This window comes from Euprymna scolopes, chromosome 3 (assembly GCF_053919585.1).
Source record: "Euprymna scolopes isolate OS-2025 chromosome 3, ASM5391958v1, whole genome shotgun sequence".
In the NCBI taxonomy this organism is placed as follows: Eukaryota; Metazoa; Mollusca; class Cephalopoda; order Sepiida; family Sepiolidae; genus Euprymna; species Euprymna scolopes.
Window position 1 is genome coordinate 144,494,409 of NC_136484.1, and position 17,533 is coordinate 144,511,941.

General features: G+C 32.8%; 1 protein-coding gene across 1 annotated transcript in view; it reads left to right on the forward strand.

Moving 5' to 3' along the window:
• LOC145259693 (tektin-2-like) overlaps positions 1-13,988 on the forward strand; it is an 82,269-nt gene extending 68,281 nt beyond the window's left edge. Inside the window, exons 5-6 of the mRNA XM_080117367.1 lie at positions 479-702; positions 13,717-13,988. Of these exons, the coding sequence (XP_079973493.1) occupies positions 479-702; positions 13,717-13,912 (420 nt within the window). The 3' untranslated portion in view covers positions 13,913-13,988. The remainder of the gene's footprint in view (positions 1-478; positions 703-13,716) is intronic.
• The last annotated feature ends 3,545 nt before the right edge of the window (positions 13,989-17,533 follow it).

Below are 17,533 nucleotides of genomic sequence, written 5' to 3' on the forward strand. Positions count from 1 at the left end.
TTGGGCAGCGAGATGTCCATTCACATTACACTTGAACTTCTATATGTCAATACAGTCAGGGAAGCATGGGCCTGTGAGGTATAGTTGATATTATTAAAATTATTTTTATATTTAACTTAAATGGGTTCTAAAAAAAAATTACAAAATGATTCCAAAATAGAATTCTTAAAAATAAATAGATTCCCAAATTTAAAAGCACACTAGATTTCAATATAAAATAAAATATAATAAAATATAAAAAACAGCAGGAACTTAGTTGTCAATTTGATATTTCTGATCGATTTTAATATTTAATCCTGATCAATATTTTATTTTTGACTAATAGATTATAAAAGCTTTTTATTAGTGAAAATGACAGATCGCAAAAAGAACACAAACATTCCCAAGTTAAGCATAACGTGTTGCAATATGAAATAATTATTGATTTTATTCTTCTAAAATTCTTCTTTTTTTACTGCGATTAAACTTATTTTTGTAGACAGAAGAAGAGATTGCTGAGATGGATAATGATATCCGCGCGTTGAACGATGCCATTGCTAACAAAAGATTTCATATGAAGCAAGTGCAAACACGTCTTGAGAACCGCACGTATCGGCCAAACGTGGAACTGTGTCGAGATGCTCCTCAGATTGGATTGACAGACGAAGTGAAACAACTAGACGCCACAGTCATGGCCCTTAAAGAGAAACTACGTCAATCCCAGTAAGTTCCTTATCAGAGAGAAAAAACTTAAAAGTGTAACCATTCTTTTTTAGTTTCTATATTACAGTTGCGGATTTTTTCCACGTTGCACCGATCATATTGATATAAAATTATTTGGTTATTATTACGGACAGTGTACATGTATTTTTTTACTTGGGTCATTCTCAAAGATAAAATCTACTCAGCAAAGCTCTGTGGCCTCATTGAATTTAAGGAACAAATCTGACTTGTTCAAACGCCATTAGAGCTGTGCACCGAAGTACTCTGCTCAGTTACTAAAAGATTAGTTTAAGTGTATTGAGTTGCATGCATAAAATATGAAGCATTTACAAACATTATGTTTTATGTTGCATAAACTTAAATGTATCCTTCATTAGTCTCCAGTAGACTGGAGGCAATATTTTGAAAATTCACAGTAAGGAGTATGGAATGTTAGGCATGAGCATCTATGTTAGATTGTAAACATGACTACTACTAAACATATTTCCGGTGGATGCCCATTGATTCAGGCCTTATTATTGTTTGCATCCCCCCCCCAAAAAAATGGCCACCAAAGCGAAAAGTGATTTTTATTAAAATCTTTTATTTTATTTATTTGTACTTAATCTATGCATCAGAAATTTATGTGATGAATGTCATATCAAATAGTAAATAAATAAAGCGTCTGAGAAATATCATGTCAAATGTAGGAATACGACGACAGAAACTACATGCAGCATGAACGCATCGGATTAATTAAGCTAATGCTCTTTAGGGTAGGGTAATGTGCTAATTTGCACAATTTCTAATTGTTCTTTTCTCTGACAGTATCTGCTGAGCTGAGCTGAGCTGCAACATAGAGCCGAGCGTGAGCAGCCAAAGCTTTGAGAGATCTTCAGATACAAGTACTGATTGGTCCTGTGCCTCTTCTGTCAGAAGACCTAAAGAGACCTACAAGAAAATTTGAAGAGGTTGGAATTCAAAGGGCTCGCAAAGCTGCTGCAGAACGCAAGAAGTCCAATAATGCTGGATACTTCTATACTATCAAAAGAATTCAAACCATTGATTTTGAGGAAATCACCAGAGACTGAAGTCATGAACCACAAAGACTGTTATTCTACCTTCACAAGTTCTTTAAAACTAACACAGCTCAGAACAAAGTATGAACGCACCCTTGCCTCAAACATTGCACCCAAGAGTCCATCACCGAAGCCATCATTACGCAGTAAATCTTCCACTATGAACACGGACTTGTGCATCTTTTGCCAAAAGAAAGCTACAAAAAAAAACTTATTTAGTAGCCACTTTTGAGGTTTCTGACAAAATTCTTGAAGGAGCTCAAACAGACCATGTTATGCGATGTCATCTAACAGGAGTTTGTGATTTTGTGGCGGCAGATGCCAGATATCATCTTCAGTATTACGTTCAGTTCAATAGAAAGTCATGTACAAGTACAGCTCAAACGCCCAGAGATATCTGCTTCGACAAAGTCGCATCTGAAGTGTCTACTGGACTGCTCGAGGTGACATCTATACACTAATTGATGTTTGGAAATGGTACACCTCTTGCTCAGTGAATTTGTCATTGAAGCTGAACCATACCGGGACAATAAATTCTGCCTCAAAGAGAAACTGCACTGACTTCTTCCCATCCAGATCGACTTTGTACCACAACTCAATCCACATCAACCATAGTTGTTGTTTTCTACACAGTCAACTAAGATTGCTATTCAGACGTTGAAAAAGAAATCTGACAAAATAGAGATACCAACGCATGTGTGGATGATCTCAGGTCAACCCAGTTCTCACATTCAGAAACAGATGTGATGCTGACTTTGCACCACTGTGCGTTACGCATTAGAGGTGACATCAAATCTCATCCTGGCCTAGATAACTGCACATTAGTCAGCAAAGAAACTGCCAAAAAACTTGTCCCAGGGAGCTTGTTTCTTTTTCTCAGTATTTTGCTGTCAGGGAAAGTGGGCAGAAAGGAAGACGGTGATCTTGTGAAACAGACTGCACTGAGCATCAGTCAGGACCTTGTTTATGTCATCTCAAAACATAAAAAGCTTACACCAAAACATGTTGGATTTGGCCTGGCAATTCATCAGGTCATCCGGTCGAAATCGCTGATGAAACTTATCCATCATGCTGACCACTGTGCTAGCTATGACCAAGTTCGTAGACTGGACACAACTCTTGGAGTTCACAATCTGCAAAAAGTTTGCAGATAGCAACCCCTATTCCTTCAAAAGTGTCACTGAACAAGTTATGCCAATACGCTGCTGACAATATCGACATTATTGAAGAAACGTTGGATGGTATGGGAACATTTCATGCTACACAGATGTTCGTGTACCAGATAGGACTACTACAACATCAACAACAGGATATTCTTCCTCTTGCAAAATCAAAGTCCTTAAAGATCCCGCTGGAACTTCATCAGCTTGAGAACTTGACTCACAGATCTTGGAATGAAGCGGTCGGTCATTAGTTCCAGAGACACAGGTGTTCTTGTTCTCCTTGTTCACTTTGCCAGTGATCTGTGATCTAACCAGAGAGATCTGGTTCCAGACAGGAACAGCAAAGCAACAGAGCTTTGTTGCTGTACACAATGTAGACCTTGATCCAATTCTCCACTACAAACTTCTTAGATTCCACACTATATAAGGCTGTGATACCGTCAGCCAATTTTATGGCATTGGCAAAGCAACAGCCTGGCAAACATTCACCAGTAATTGTCCCTTACTGGACGGGCTTGGGCACAGCACACTCGTGGAACAAACTCTGACTGATGTGGTTCATCTGCAGGCTGTATTCCAACAATGAAAATGACACACACATCAATGATGTGCGTTTTAAAATGTTCCTGAAGGGTTCCAAAGATCCAGAGAGGTTACCATCAACTCGGTCTTCCTTGAAGATGCACATTCAGTGAGCACATCATCATTGTATAATTTGGCTCTCTTCACTGATCATACAGCCAGAAATATTTCCCCTGGTTAGAAATGAATGGATCAAGGACGGCACAACTGGAAATATACTTCCTCATCTGATGAGTGATGAACCATTGCTAGAGGTTTACCTCAAACTCACATAATGCCAGTGAAAGAACTGTGAATCTCAAAGATGCAGTTGTCGTCTGAAGGAACTGAGATGCACAGCCAGTTGTGGTTGTTCTGAGGGAACTTGTCGAAATCCTTTGACCTTTCAAGCTTTTTTGTTATTGTAGCGTGAGAGCATCTTCAAAATTTCACGATATCATCATAAACAATAAGATCAGTGATTTTGTTATAATCAAACGTTTTCACAATGGTGTTCATTTCCGATTTGTCTACAAAGTAATAATAAAATCATATTAAATGATAATAAAAATATGGGAATCTTTCTGAACTAAGTTTACCATGCATCACACGTGATAATATCTTCAACTACAACAAATTTCATAAGATTATCTTAACTACATAGGAAGCTGTGTCATGTTATTCTGTATTTTCGGTCATGGCACTCATTTTGTTTCTGCTCTAAAAATTTAATAAAAGCCTAATTCAATGGGCATCCACCTGAAAAATCTGTATGGATCACTTTAACAGTCTGAAATGAATGCTGGCTCCTAACATTTCGTACTCCCTAAAGTGATTTTGTGGCCCCTTTTCAGATTGTGCCTCTAGTGTAAGGATTGCAGTTGCAAATTTCTTATATGTTATATTTACTATATTGAAAATAAACTGTATAAGTACGACGGTTAATGTCTCCTATTTTCTATTTCGCCCAAATGGATCAGAGAGGAAGTGAAAATGGCATTGTTATGATGATTGAACTTATGTATTTGTGACCAGAAAGTTTCATCTCTTTGTAGCAGATATTGACAGTGTAAAACTCTCAGAAAATCCCTGTCATAGATATGTGTCAGAAGCAGGGACATGTCACTGAATTTCTGGCAAAAGTGCATTGAGAATGGTGGTAACTATGTAGAAAAATCATTTTTAGAGCACAAAAGGTCGCTCGTTTTAATGGTACCAGTCCTGTCTTTGTAGCTCTTCAAATTTTTTAGCTAAAATAGGAGGCTTTACTTTTGTAACAACCCTTGTACTTACGGTGCACATTGTATACTCACTTCAAACAATGAAAATCTAAAGTCACTTTTAACCTTTCAACTTTTATTTTTAATTATTGCGAATGTAATTGTTAGTTGACCTCAGCTGAGCATTGGGTGCGACAGTATTAGAGACAGTATGTGTAAGAATGCCTTGCAATTTTTAATAAACCTGCCGATCACTTGGACAATTCATATTGTGTTACCCTGTTGTCTTAAGAGATACCTTCCTATAAAAGCATCTGCACATGTAATTGTAAAGCAAGTATTGTGCAATCTCCAACCTACCTCTCCTGAATCGACACTGCTTAATTCCAGTGGTAAGGAGAAGTTCAAGACGACTGGAAACAAGAAGGGAGCACATACAGCACCTGGTATTTCCAAATGGTCACCCATTTAGAACTGACCAGGCTCAATGTTCTTAACTATAGTAATCTAACAGGACTCAGTGTGTAAATGTGATCATGCCGTATACCATATTCTGGTGAAATAATTATGCCAAAGTGTTCCTGGTCCTGGATATGACCTTAAACTATATAGATTGCGGGCTTTGGAGAATGTTGAGCCACCCTTTAATTGCCATTGCTCCCAGGTCACCTCTGACCTGGAGTGGTAGTACCTGTTAGGGTCCCAACTATGGGTTAAATAGAAACCGACTTGAAAACAACACATATATTCTATTAAAAAAATTTTCTTCAAAATCTTTAGATTCGGCATTAAATAACCTGAAAAGGGTTGATATGCCATAAAACAAAAATAACCAACCAACCAAAGAGTTCTAATGCAAATCAATAGATGTTCATAGCCAAATATGCAATGAATGTAAATAACTATTTCATAGTAAAGACTTTCAAAACGTTTTTTTTTTAAATCTTTTTTTCAAAAAATCTTTTTAATGTTAAATAGGAACTTCCGAAGACATAATGTAAAAGAAAAGTTAAAATAAAATTAAAAAATTGTCGCTTTTGGGCCGTACATGAAACTAAAATATACCTTCTTGGTCTTCTGGCTAGAATCCAAGGGTAGTATCTGTTCTGTCTAAAGATGGTATAATGATATCGTCGGGTTTCCGTACAATGGAAATATGTCACATACATAAGGATATTAGAGATAAACCATAATAAACAGATATATTTTAACATTACATCAACCATATTTTGACATTACATAAACCATATTTGACATTACATTAACCATATTTTGACATTACATTAACCATATTTTGACATTACATTAACCATATTTTGACATTACATTAACTATATTTTGACATTACATCAACCATATTTTGACATTACATCAACCATATTTTGACATTACATAAACCATATTTGACATTACATTAACCATATTTTGACATTACATCAACCATATTTTGACATTACATTAACCATATTTTGACATTACATCAACCATATTTTGACATTACATCAACCATATTTTGACATTACATCAACCATATTTTGACATTACATTAACCATATTTTGACATTACATCAACCATATTTTGACATTACATTAACCATATTTTGACATTACATCAACCATATTTTGACATTACATTAACCATATTTTGACATTACATAAACCATATTTTGACATTACATTAACCATATTTTGACATTACATCAACCATATTTTGACATTACATCAACCATATTTTGACATTACATATACCATATTTTGACATTACATCAACCATATTTTGACATTACATTAACCATATTTGACATTACATTAACCATATTTTGACATTACATTAACCATATTTTGACATTACATCAACCATATTTTGACATTACATTAACCATATTTTGACATTACATCAACCATATTTTGACATTACATCAACCATATTTTGACATTACATAAACCATATTTGACATTACATTAACCATATTTTGACATTACATTAACCATATTTTGACATTACATCAACCATATTTTGACATTACATTAACCATATTTTGACATTACATCAACCATATTTTGACATTACATTAACCATATTTTGACATTACATTAACCATATTTTGACATTACATCAACCATATTTTGACATTACATCAACCATATTTTGGCATTACATTAACCATATTTTGACATTACATAAACCATATTTTGACATTACATTAACCATATTTTGACATTACATCAACCATATTTTGACATTACATTAACCATATTTAACATTACATAAACCATATTTGACATTATATTAACCATATTTTGACATTACATCAACCATATTTTGACATTACATTAACTATATTTCGACATTACATTAACCATATTTTGACATTACATTAACCATATTTTGACATTACATTAACCATATTTTGACATTACATTAACCATATTTTGACATTACATCAACCATATTTTGACATTACATCAACCATATTTTGACATTACATTAACCATATTTGACATTACATTAACCATATTTTGACATTACATTAACCATATTTTGACATTACATCAACCATATTTTGACATTACATTAACCATATTTTGACATTACATTAACCATATTTTGACATTACATCAACCATATTTTGACATTACATTAACCATATTTTGACATTACATTAACCATATTTTGCCATTACATTAACCATATTTTGACATTACATCAACCATATTTTGACATTACATTAACCATATTTTGACATTACATCAACCATATTTTGACATTACATTAACCATATTTTGACATTACATCAACCATATTTTGACATTACATCAACCATATTTTGACATTACATTAACCATATTTTGACATTACATTAACCATATTTTGACATTACATTAACCATATTTTGACATTACATCAACCATATTTTGACATTACATTAACCATATTTTGACATTACATTAACCATATTTTGACATTACATTAACCATATTTTGACATTACATCAACCATATTTTGACATTACATTAACCATATTTTGACATTACATCAACCATATTTTGACATTACATCAACCATATTTCTTAGATGAATACTTTAACAGTTTAAAAAAAAGGGCTACAATAATCTAGGGTACCTTTTCTCCGCGTTAAAAAACGACCCTGGTGTCTAACTTTGTCCCGTGGGGAGGCATAGTAAATAGGTACAATAATCTAGGGTGCCTCCATTCATACTGAACATTCACAGAATGCCCAGCAGCATTATATTACATATGAAAGATGCCACTGTATCTACAGATTCCGCTGGTTAAACGAATTAAGAATGTAGCAATATTAGTTATGGGTATGGATGAAAAGAATTAATCTGGAACATTTCTATTTAAGCTTAAAAATTAGAGTGGAAATTTCCTATTAGAATTCAAATAATGCTATGTGTCCTGGTTGTGACATCACAAGCACAGGAAATGGAAAAGCGAATTTGAATGTGTTAAATTGGTAACGATAATATCACTCATTCGTCTGAACCACCAGAGAGTGTCGTTGGGTTGTTACATAGCTTCTTCCCTACTCTCTTTTGATTGGTCACTACACCGAGATGTAGAGGAGAGTGTCACTTCTTTTTCTGAATTTCTTCACCTTAATCTGATCCTCACTTTAGAATGCTGAATATTCAACAAGGGGGGGCATCAAGTACTCATTTTTGGGGTCTTTGGTATAACTCAATGAGAATTGAACCCTAATCTCCTGGATCATTAGTGAACACTTTTACCATTTATACTAAATGAATCAACTTACTTTAAAAACTTATAAAACTGGTGATAATTAAATACGTTTTTTTTTATGAATTTCAAATTTTTTAGAGAATTTTGTGGAATTTAATTTATTGTATAAATCATCATCATCATCATCATCATTATCAATAACAATAATCTAATATCTACTTTACATGCTGGCATGTGTTGTACAGCTTTTAGAAATTTACTTCAAAGCAAACCTATCTCTGGCCAGGTCTTTACTTATCCCTTTTTCTCTCAGTTCATCTTTATCACTTCCTTCTATGGTTTCCTTGGTATTCTCCCATGTGTTCACCTGGCTACATTAATTGATTTACACTTACCAACCCAGGAACTCTCATCCATTATTTCAACGTGGCCATACCGTCAAAGTCTACTCTTCTGCAAACAGCTCCCTATACTGCCCATATTTAATCCTCCTCTGAGCTCATTAGATCTGAGCCCATCTTTAAGACTTGCAATACACATCCATCATATTCATTCTCATAATTCTCATATCATTTCTCTCCATGCAACGCATGTCCTCCACCCTTATTGACCAGGTTTCATTTCCATGCATCATCACACGGTGCACACATGCCTAATAGACTTTTCCTTTGTTCAACAGTGATAACACTCTGCTGGTTAGTAATGGCAAAAGTTCCCTGAACGTTACTTCATCAACTCCCAACTCTTGCTCCACCTTGTGCTCCAATGGTAACACTAAGGTGACAAAATTTAGTTACTGTTGTTCTTATAACAACAACACAATCTTTTATGCCCTGGATAATGCTACTTGATATTTTTTACAAAGACCACATTACAAATGAGGAAGTAACCAACCATATAAAGCAAGCCCTATGGAAATCTTTTAGCCACTGTAAAACGGTGCAAATTTCAGTGGTATGACCATGTCACGAAATAAATAGGACTTACTAAAACAATAATGCAGAGGACAGTAAGAGGATGAAGAAGGAGTTTAGAGCAGAAGAAATGAGAGGACAATATCAGGGAATGGACGGGCATGAGGCTCATCATCACAATAGCACAGGGCAGATGGGAGTGGAGAGAGCTGGTAAGAATTTCTGCAGAGGCGCCCCCACCCCCTGTGGTCAACCAGATTACCGGATAGATAGATAGATAGATAGATAGATAGATAGATAGATAGATAGTTAGAATACTAGAGTCCATCTGCTCGGCAATAAATAAAAGTACCACATTCTCAATTTCCCATGATCCTTTGCAGACAAAATGAATGTAACACAGCTTACTATTTTAGATTATAAAACTTTTGACTTCATTTATTTAAGTAGTCTTTCAAACGATTTTCTACAGTTTTAAATGTAAAACGTTTACAACTTCCTCTCAGTCTAAAGCATTTAATAATGTAATTTAAAACACGAATTAAATTTAAATTTCAATCATAATATCAACACTTCATTTTACCAAATAATCCATAATTTTATCTTGTCATAGAGCACACATTTTATTTGGTATGTTAATATTTCAATTGGTGGGAGGATGAACGATTAAAATAAATAAAAGGTGAATGATAAGAGAAGTAGTGGGAGGGGGTGAATGGCGTAAGAGAGAGGAAATAGGAGAGAACAAGAGAGAGGGAAGAGAGTAAGAGGAAGGGACGGAAGAAGATCTATTATGACAGCATAGGAGAATTTCATGAATTTGGAAATTCAAATTATCTCCTCATTTTCCAAACATCGCATGAGGTTATTAGAAAAAGTGATGTAATCTTACCATTATTATGTTATTGAAACATTTATATTCTGTAATATTTCCTTTGGGTACTAGTCCAGAATTCTCTCTCTATCTAAAAACAAAAATAAAAAAACAAATCTGCATGATGTACTCGTGATAGAAAGAAATTATTGTATTCTAAAAATCAGGTAAATTGATCAAGTAGATTTATTTTTTAAATAAGAAAATTAAATTTTATAGCTAACCAAGGAGCACCATTGTGAAAACAATATCAAAATCCGGGAAAATAATTCAAACTTGCAAGATTTTGTTGTAATGCCTACGAATTCCCATTAATTGCTTACAAATGATTTTCTTTATAAAAATAAAACTACTTGGTCGATTCACGTGATTTTTGGAATTCGACAGTTTGCTTCCATCACGGTTATATATACTATACAGATTTTTCTTTATTTTTTTTTTAATATAGATGCATTCTAGAATAGCACCTTTCTTTGTTATTTACACTCAAGCATCCATAACTGCTTCTAAAGTTAAAATTTCATGTTCAAACGCATATCAATACTATGCAGATAGATGAAAAGAGAACTGAGAATGAGATCAATAGTTTCGAGTCAAGCAAATGATCTTTGGTAAAAATGTGCAGATGAAAATATTTGGAAATTTCACAGTTTTCATAAATACTTTATAATATATATATATATATATATATATATATATATATATATATATATATCAAGTACTGACCCAACGGGTCACGGATGTTCTAGTATTGCTTAAAGTTCAGAAAAAGCTTCTTCAAATCTATAAAATTCTAATCATAATTATTTTTAGATCATTAATTCCTAGATAAACAATTGAATAATAATAATAATAATAATAATAATAATAATAATAATAATAATAATAATAACAATAATAATAATAATAATAATAGTAGTAGTAGTAGAACCTTATGAACTGCACCTCGCTCCTCACCCACTAAAAAAAAAAGGCATCAGTCCTGGCTGGTAACACACAAGATAGTCATGAAGTGTCAAGAAAGGTGGAAGGATCGAGGAGGGAAAACACTGTTCAGACCTCCACTGGATGAGTGTGAAGAGTGCTGAGACCATCAGGTGGTTTTTGCCACCCAAATTTCTATGAAGATCAATGATTGTTGTCAGTGAGAAATTGATGGTAAATGGCTGTTGCAATAGTGCAAAGTCATATATCTAAAAGAGGTGGAAAATATTGGAAATCTGGGGAGATGTTGTCACCCAGCCAAACTTTAGGGAATACGATCAGTTGTCATTGAGTAATCTCTGATGATGACCTGTGTGAGAACTCCTAATGAACACTGACACATGATTCCTTTCTTTGAAAATATAATTATTTCTGGAGAAAAGTTGCTTAAATAAACATCCTAAAGTATTTTAAAGTGTGTATTTTACGTTTATGAATGGAAATTCATAAGTTAATGGTGCTTTATACAGGATTGCCCCATATTGAAATATAAAAATTTAAAAAAATCTGTATGATATGCATACTGCAATTTAAAATACTCGTTTTATTTGTCCTACTCTTGATTTTGATGTCAATAAATTCAACTCTACAACTCGTTACTTTGCTGTCAAAAATTCAACACCAACATTCGACATTCTGCTGTCTAAATTCTCAACTTCAAAATGTGGCTCACTGCTCACAAGACTTGCTTCTTCAGCATCCAAATCTAAAACTTCCCAGTCGCTCAAAATCCAGGCTTTTTTATTCCTAACCAGAGCATCTCATTTGCATATCACGTGACAAACTTGACAAACTCGTAGCCATATAAAGAGAACAGTGGCCATTATTATTTTTTTTTTCTTTGTTCTCCATTTTTTCTGGCTGCCCCAGAACAGGTTTGTACTAATTTTTAACATCTTACCTTTGGTAACATTTCAGACCACATATTCCAAGACCAAATAAAATCCTCTCAGCATGGTCAATGCACTAGCTCATACGATGAATGGTGCAGTTGTTCCAAACTAAGTTATTAAATCACATATACTTGTGTACAATTTTAGAAAGCCATTCTTAACATGGGGAGAAGGAATATTAAAGAACTCAAATCTGCTTAAAAATGATTTTCTTTATAAAACTACTTGATCAATTTATGTGATTTTTCGGAATATGCCTATTTTTTTTTTCGTCACGAGTGCATATATCATACAGATTTTTCTTATTTTTGAGTTTTTTTTAATAAAGGGATAATTCTAGACAAGTTCCGAGTTAACTATCCATGCACACACATACGCACACACATACACATGCATGCACGTCCACATATACACGCACATATGCACACACATACGCACACACATGCACATACACAAGTGTGTGAAAGAAGTCAAAATATATCTGGTTCTTATCCAGAATTGAACCTAATTTTTAAAAAAAAATACACAAAAATCTTCATGATGTATGTACCTATGATCGAACAAAAATATCATATTCTAAAAATCATATAATTTGATAAAACTACACACACACACACACACACACACACACACACAGTGTGTGTGTGTGTGTGTGTGTGTGTGTGTGTGTGTGTGTGTGTGTGTGTGTGTGTGTGTGTGTGTGTGTGTGTGATTTTGTTGCTTTGGGATATTTTGTTTTGCTTGGTTGTCTCCTCTGTGGCCTTGCTAGGCCACTAATATATATATATATATATATAAATAAATAAATTTTTTACGATTTTTAGCGCTTAATAGTACATTGTAACTATTACAAGACTGATTAAAAAATCTCAGCAGTTCGAATTGAGTGGTCTTCCTTTATTAAATATGGCAGATCAAGACACCGTTTTCACTTCATCATAAAATTTGATTTCTTAGTTAAATAAATAAATAAATAAATAAATAAATAATAATAATAATAATAATAATAATAATAATAATAATAATAATCATCATCATCATCATCTGCTTAATGAATTCATGCGATTTTTTTGGAATATACACCATAAAGATTTTTTGGTGTTTTTGTTTTTTAATTGGGTTGAATTCTGAACTTGCACCATACTTTTTCTTATTACTCTAAGTTTTTTTTTTTTTTTTTTTTTTTGCAACAAAAAAATCATTGCATAATAAGAACATGCCGATGAAACTTCACGTATCATAAATCAATATTGAAATATAGGCGAAGACGATCTATTCATGTATTAAAACGCCACTTTTTAAAAGAGAATAAACGACAATAATTGCAAGTTAAATAACTTTCATCTTATGCGAGCGACGGAGTTATCTCCCTTAGACTAAAGTGAACGACGCAGCCAACAACGCTGATCGGTAGAATATCGATTTTTACAGTTAATACTTATCGATCAACTAGCAAATATAGATGGAAGATTCACGAAACCTTGGAAATAAAACCGTGAAAATATATTTAGTTTTCTTTTTTTTTTTTTTACCTTCAAATAATTTTCGTTTTAAAACATAAACAATAAAACATAAACAAGTATTTAAAGTCAATCGATTTGAATGATTTTTTTCTTTTTTTTTTCTTTTTTGTGTAGGCATGCACTGGATGGCCTGCAGAAGAATTTACATCATATTAACGATGAGTTGGACTGTAAAATGCATTCGCTGATGTTAGACCGACGATGTATGGACGTACGGCAACGACTAAAGACACAACCCGAATCGGTAATTGAGCGAAATCTCACTATGACCGGAATTGAACGGGCCCCGGCTGATCTGTTGGCCGGTTAAGGAGAGAATCGGTGAAATCATTCACGAAAAAAAAAAAAAAAAAAAAAGTTTTTGTTGTGACATTTTTTTTTTTTTCTTCAACAACTGTCTTTAAAATATATAAGTAATTTTTCAGTAACAGGTACAGAATAGTTAACACTCGATAACTTGTAAAAAAAAAAACCACACAAACAAACAAAAAAGAAAATTTATATCAAACGCATTAGAATGAAATTCCTCCCTTTACTTCATCCTCTTTCTGATATTATTATAAATTAACATCTTTAGTTAATTCTTATTCCCCAATGAGATTCTATTTTTTAGTGGCGTTTACGAGTGAAAATTATGGAAAGTTTGGCGAAAATAAAACTATTGTTTTAAATAAAAATTTAGAAACTAGGATGAAGATCAATTTCGCATATAAATTTAACATAAAATGATTATGCCCCCCCCCCTTCTGTGCCATTTACCGCTTGAAGACAAGTAACTTTTTTTTCTTCTTTTTTCTTTTTTTTTGCTATGGGAGATAAGTTTTGTGCTTTTTTCTTTTTTTTTCGGAACATCTACTTTTTAGGCGATTGTGGTGTGATTTTACAACTTTGTTTTTCGTTCGTATTTAGGATTAGTGGTAAAAAACAAATTCGACCCTAAAAGTTAGAATGGCCTAGAAGTGAAGGATCATTTACATTAAATTTATATATGAAACTGATATTTCTGTAAATTCTAAAATAATCGTTTTCTTTTTTTTTCTTCTTCTTTACAAATTTTTCAAGGTGTTTACGCAAGTTTATAATCTGAAAATATTGTGCCTACAAAAAAGTAGAATCGCAGTTTTTTGTTTGTTGTTTTAATTTGGTGGAGGAGGGTGTATTTACGTGTGGATGTTAATCTACAAATTAACCTTTTTCGTCTCTAAAATTTCTCTTATCAACAAATCGATGCCTCAGTTAATGGCTGCCATACCTACAGTTGTTAGTTACCATTAAATTTCAATATTTTTTTACTAAGAAGTGGGGAGTGGTCGCCATATGTTAGGGCTCAAACCAACTCTAGGATAAGGGTGATAGAGTGTCAGGGATGAGACAACAGTGATGATCGGTTATGGTGGAAATTGTGTAGGATTGTGAACATAAAATAAAAAGTGTTATCTTAAAACTAAGTGGATTAGAGAATTTTATTATGATGCGTTTGATATAAATTGTTTTTGTTTTTTTGTTGTGTTTATGAGTTATTGAATGTTGACTATTCTGTACTTCTATCATTTTATTTATTTATTTTTTTCAAAATAATACTGAAAGGAAATAAAATATGAGATTAACAGTGTTGATTGAATAAATAATGGTTGATATTTTTGGTGGATATATACAATGCATTCGCTTCTGTCATTTTTCTTTTTTTCTGTATTTTTTTGTTATGTTTAAGCTCCGAATTTAATTATTATTGGTTAAACACAAAAATTTTCAGATATTATATATATATATATATGGTGCTCAGAAAATTTTCTCTAACAAAATTTTCCCTAACATAATTTTCTGTTTCTTATTTTTCCGTTACCTAATTTTCCCAAATTCATATATAATTAGATAATTTTTGCGAATACTTAACAGTTTCTTGATCCCTAACTATTCTAGACTTTATTCTACAATACTTAGAAAAAAACAAAACAATATTTATCACTTGTAAAAAAATTTTTCTCACATTATAATAAAATAAATAAAAATAAATTAAATTTAAAAAATAATAGTAATACAGGTGCTTCTATAGAAGAGGACCTATATTGACCCAAAAGTTTTGATTCGAATTTATGAAACAAACCGAAAATAGTCAAAGCAACTTACTATTTGAAAGCAACAAAAAAGAAAAGAAAATGTAAAAGTGTACACTCATGAGCAAAAAAAAAAAAAAAAAAAAAAAAAAATGGGCCAAGAGTGAAAGAAGGAAGAAATCGATTTTTTAATATTTTTCCATGAATTTTTGTTTATTTTAACTGAAAATTTCTATTTTGTAGATCATTATTGTTATAACATATGATAATAAGTGAAAAAAAATTAATCTCAAAAATCGTAAGACCGCATCTTGGCGAGGATATAAAAAACCGAATTGCAGGATTAAGAAAAGAAAAAGTGAAAACATCTTTTTCTGTAGCGAAGCGAATTGGTCAAAGGTTCGAAGTCAAACGCTTGGTAAAAGGGAAATCTGGATCTGGTCGCCCTAGAGCATCCACTTTGAAGGACGATCACAGTCTTAAATTAACTATTTTGAAGGATAAAAATAACTTATGTTGACCATAGCAAAGAATTCAAAACAGGGACTAGAAATTCTCTTTCTTGATATACAATATCTAGACGAATGAAAGAAATGGGATTTTCCCCTAAAAAGCATGCAACGAAGCCATTTTTATCTAAGAAGAATATCAATGATAGAAAGAGATTTTTCTCGTGTCATGACAAGAAAGATACAGACTGGTTCAGGAATGTTTTCTGGTTAGATAGAATCAAGATTTTGTCTTATAGTGATGCTTCTGATGCTCCTGAACGGTGCAATCGAAGAACTGGAGCATGATTTTCGCCAAGTTGCATAAAAACGACAGTTAAACACCGGAATGGAGGGATAATGGCATGAGGAACTTTTACTGCAGCAGGAGTTGGGGAACTTATTAGATGTGAGAAGTCAATCAATGCAAAGGAATACATTCAAATGTTAGAAACAAGACTGTTACTAAGTATTCAGAAGCTGGGAATATCACAGAACATTATTTTTCAACATAATAATGCCCCTGCACATACTACTAAAGTCACAAAAAAATGGTTTTCTGATAATTCACTTGATGTGATATTTTGGTCGGGTCAAAGCCTCGATTAAACCCAATCGATAATATTTGGTCCATAATATCTTGTACATTGGCCGGAATACTTTTAAGAACAATGACAAAATGTAGGAAGCTGTGCAAAGCGAATGGAATAGCATCTCCTCTTCACAGTGTTCCCCTTTGGTTGAGAGCATGTCTAAAAGGATTGATCTTATGAAAAAATTAAAAGGGAATGCGATCCCATCCTAAGCGTTTATTAAAATAAATGTCTTGTTCTGTTATTAGTCTCCTTTAAGTTTCCTTGTTCAATTATTCTTTGTTCAATATAGCTTTTAGTGCAATAAAATTTGTTTGGCCCATTTTTTTTTTTTTTTTTTTTTTTTGCTCACGAGTGTATATGACATTAAAGCATATGAATACAAAACCAGGTTGAGTTAGGTTAGGGTCATGGTTTTAAAAAATTATCCCCCCCCCCCCCAAAAAAAAATGAAGTTGTAAAAACTTCTTCAAAAACATATTTTAAATAAAGTTGTTTCACTTAAGAGATTTGAAGAAAATGTGAATAATTCTTAACATAATGGGGCTGGGAGGTTTACTGACCTTTATCTTAAGTCAAGGAAAATAATTAAAAACTTATTGCATTTCATGTCAGGAATGATTGGCGACGGCTCGGCCATTTCTGGTTTGTTCCATAAATTGCAATCAGAAACATTTGGGTCGATATGGGTCTTGTCTTATACAAAAATAAAATAAATAAAAAAAAACTAGTGGAGTTGAAAATTTTAAAGGGATTTTAAGTTTGCTATGCAAGTTTAACAAAAAATAACCTTTCA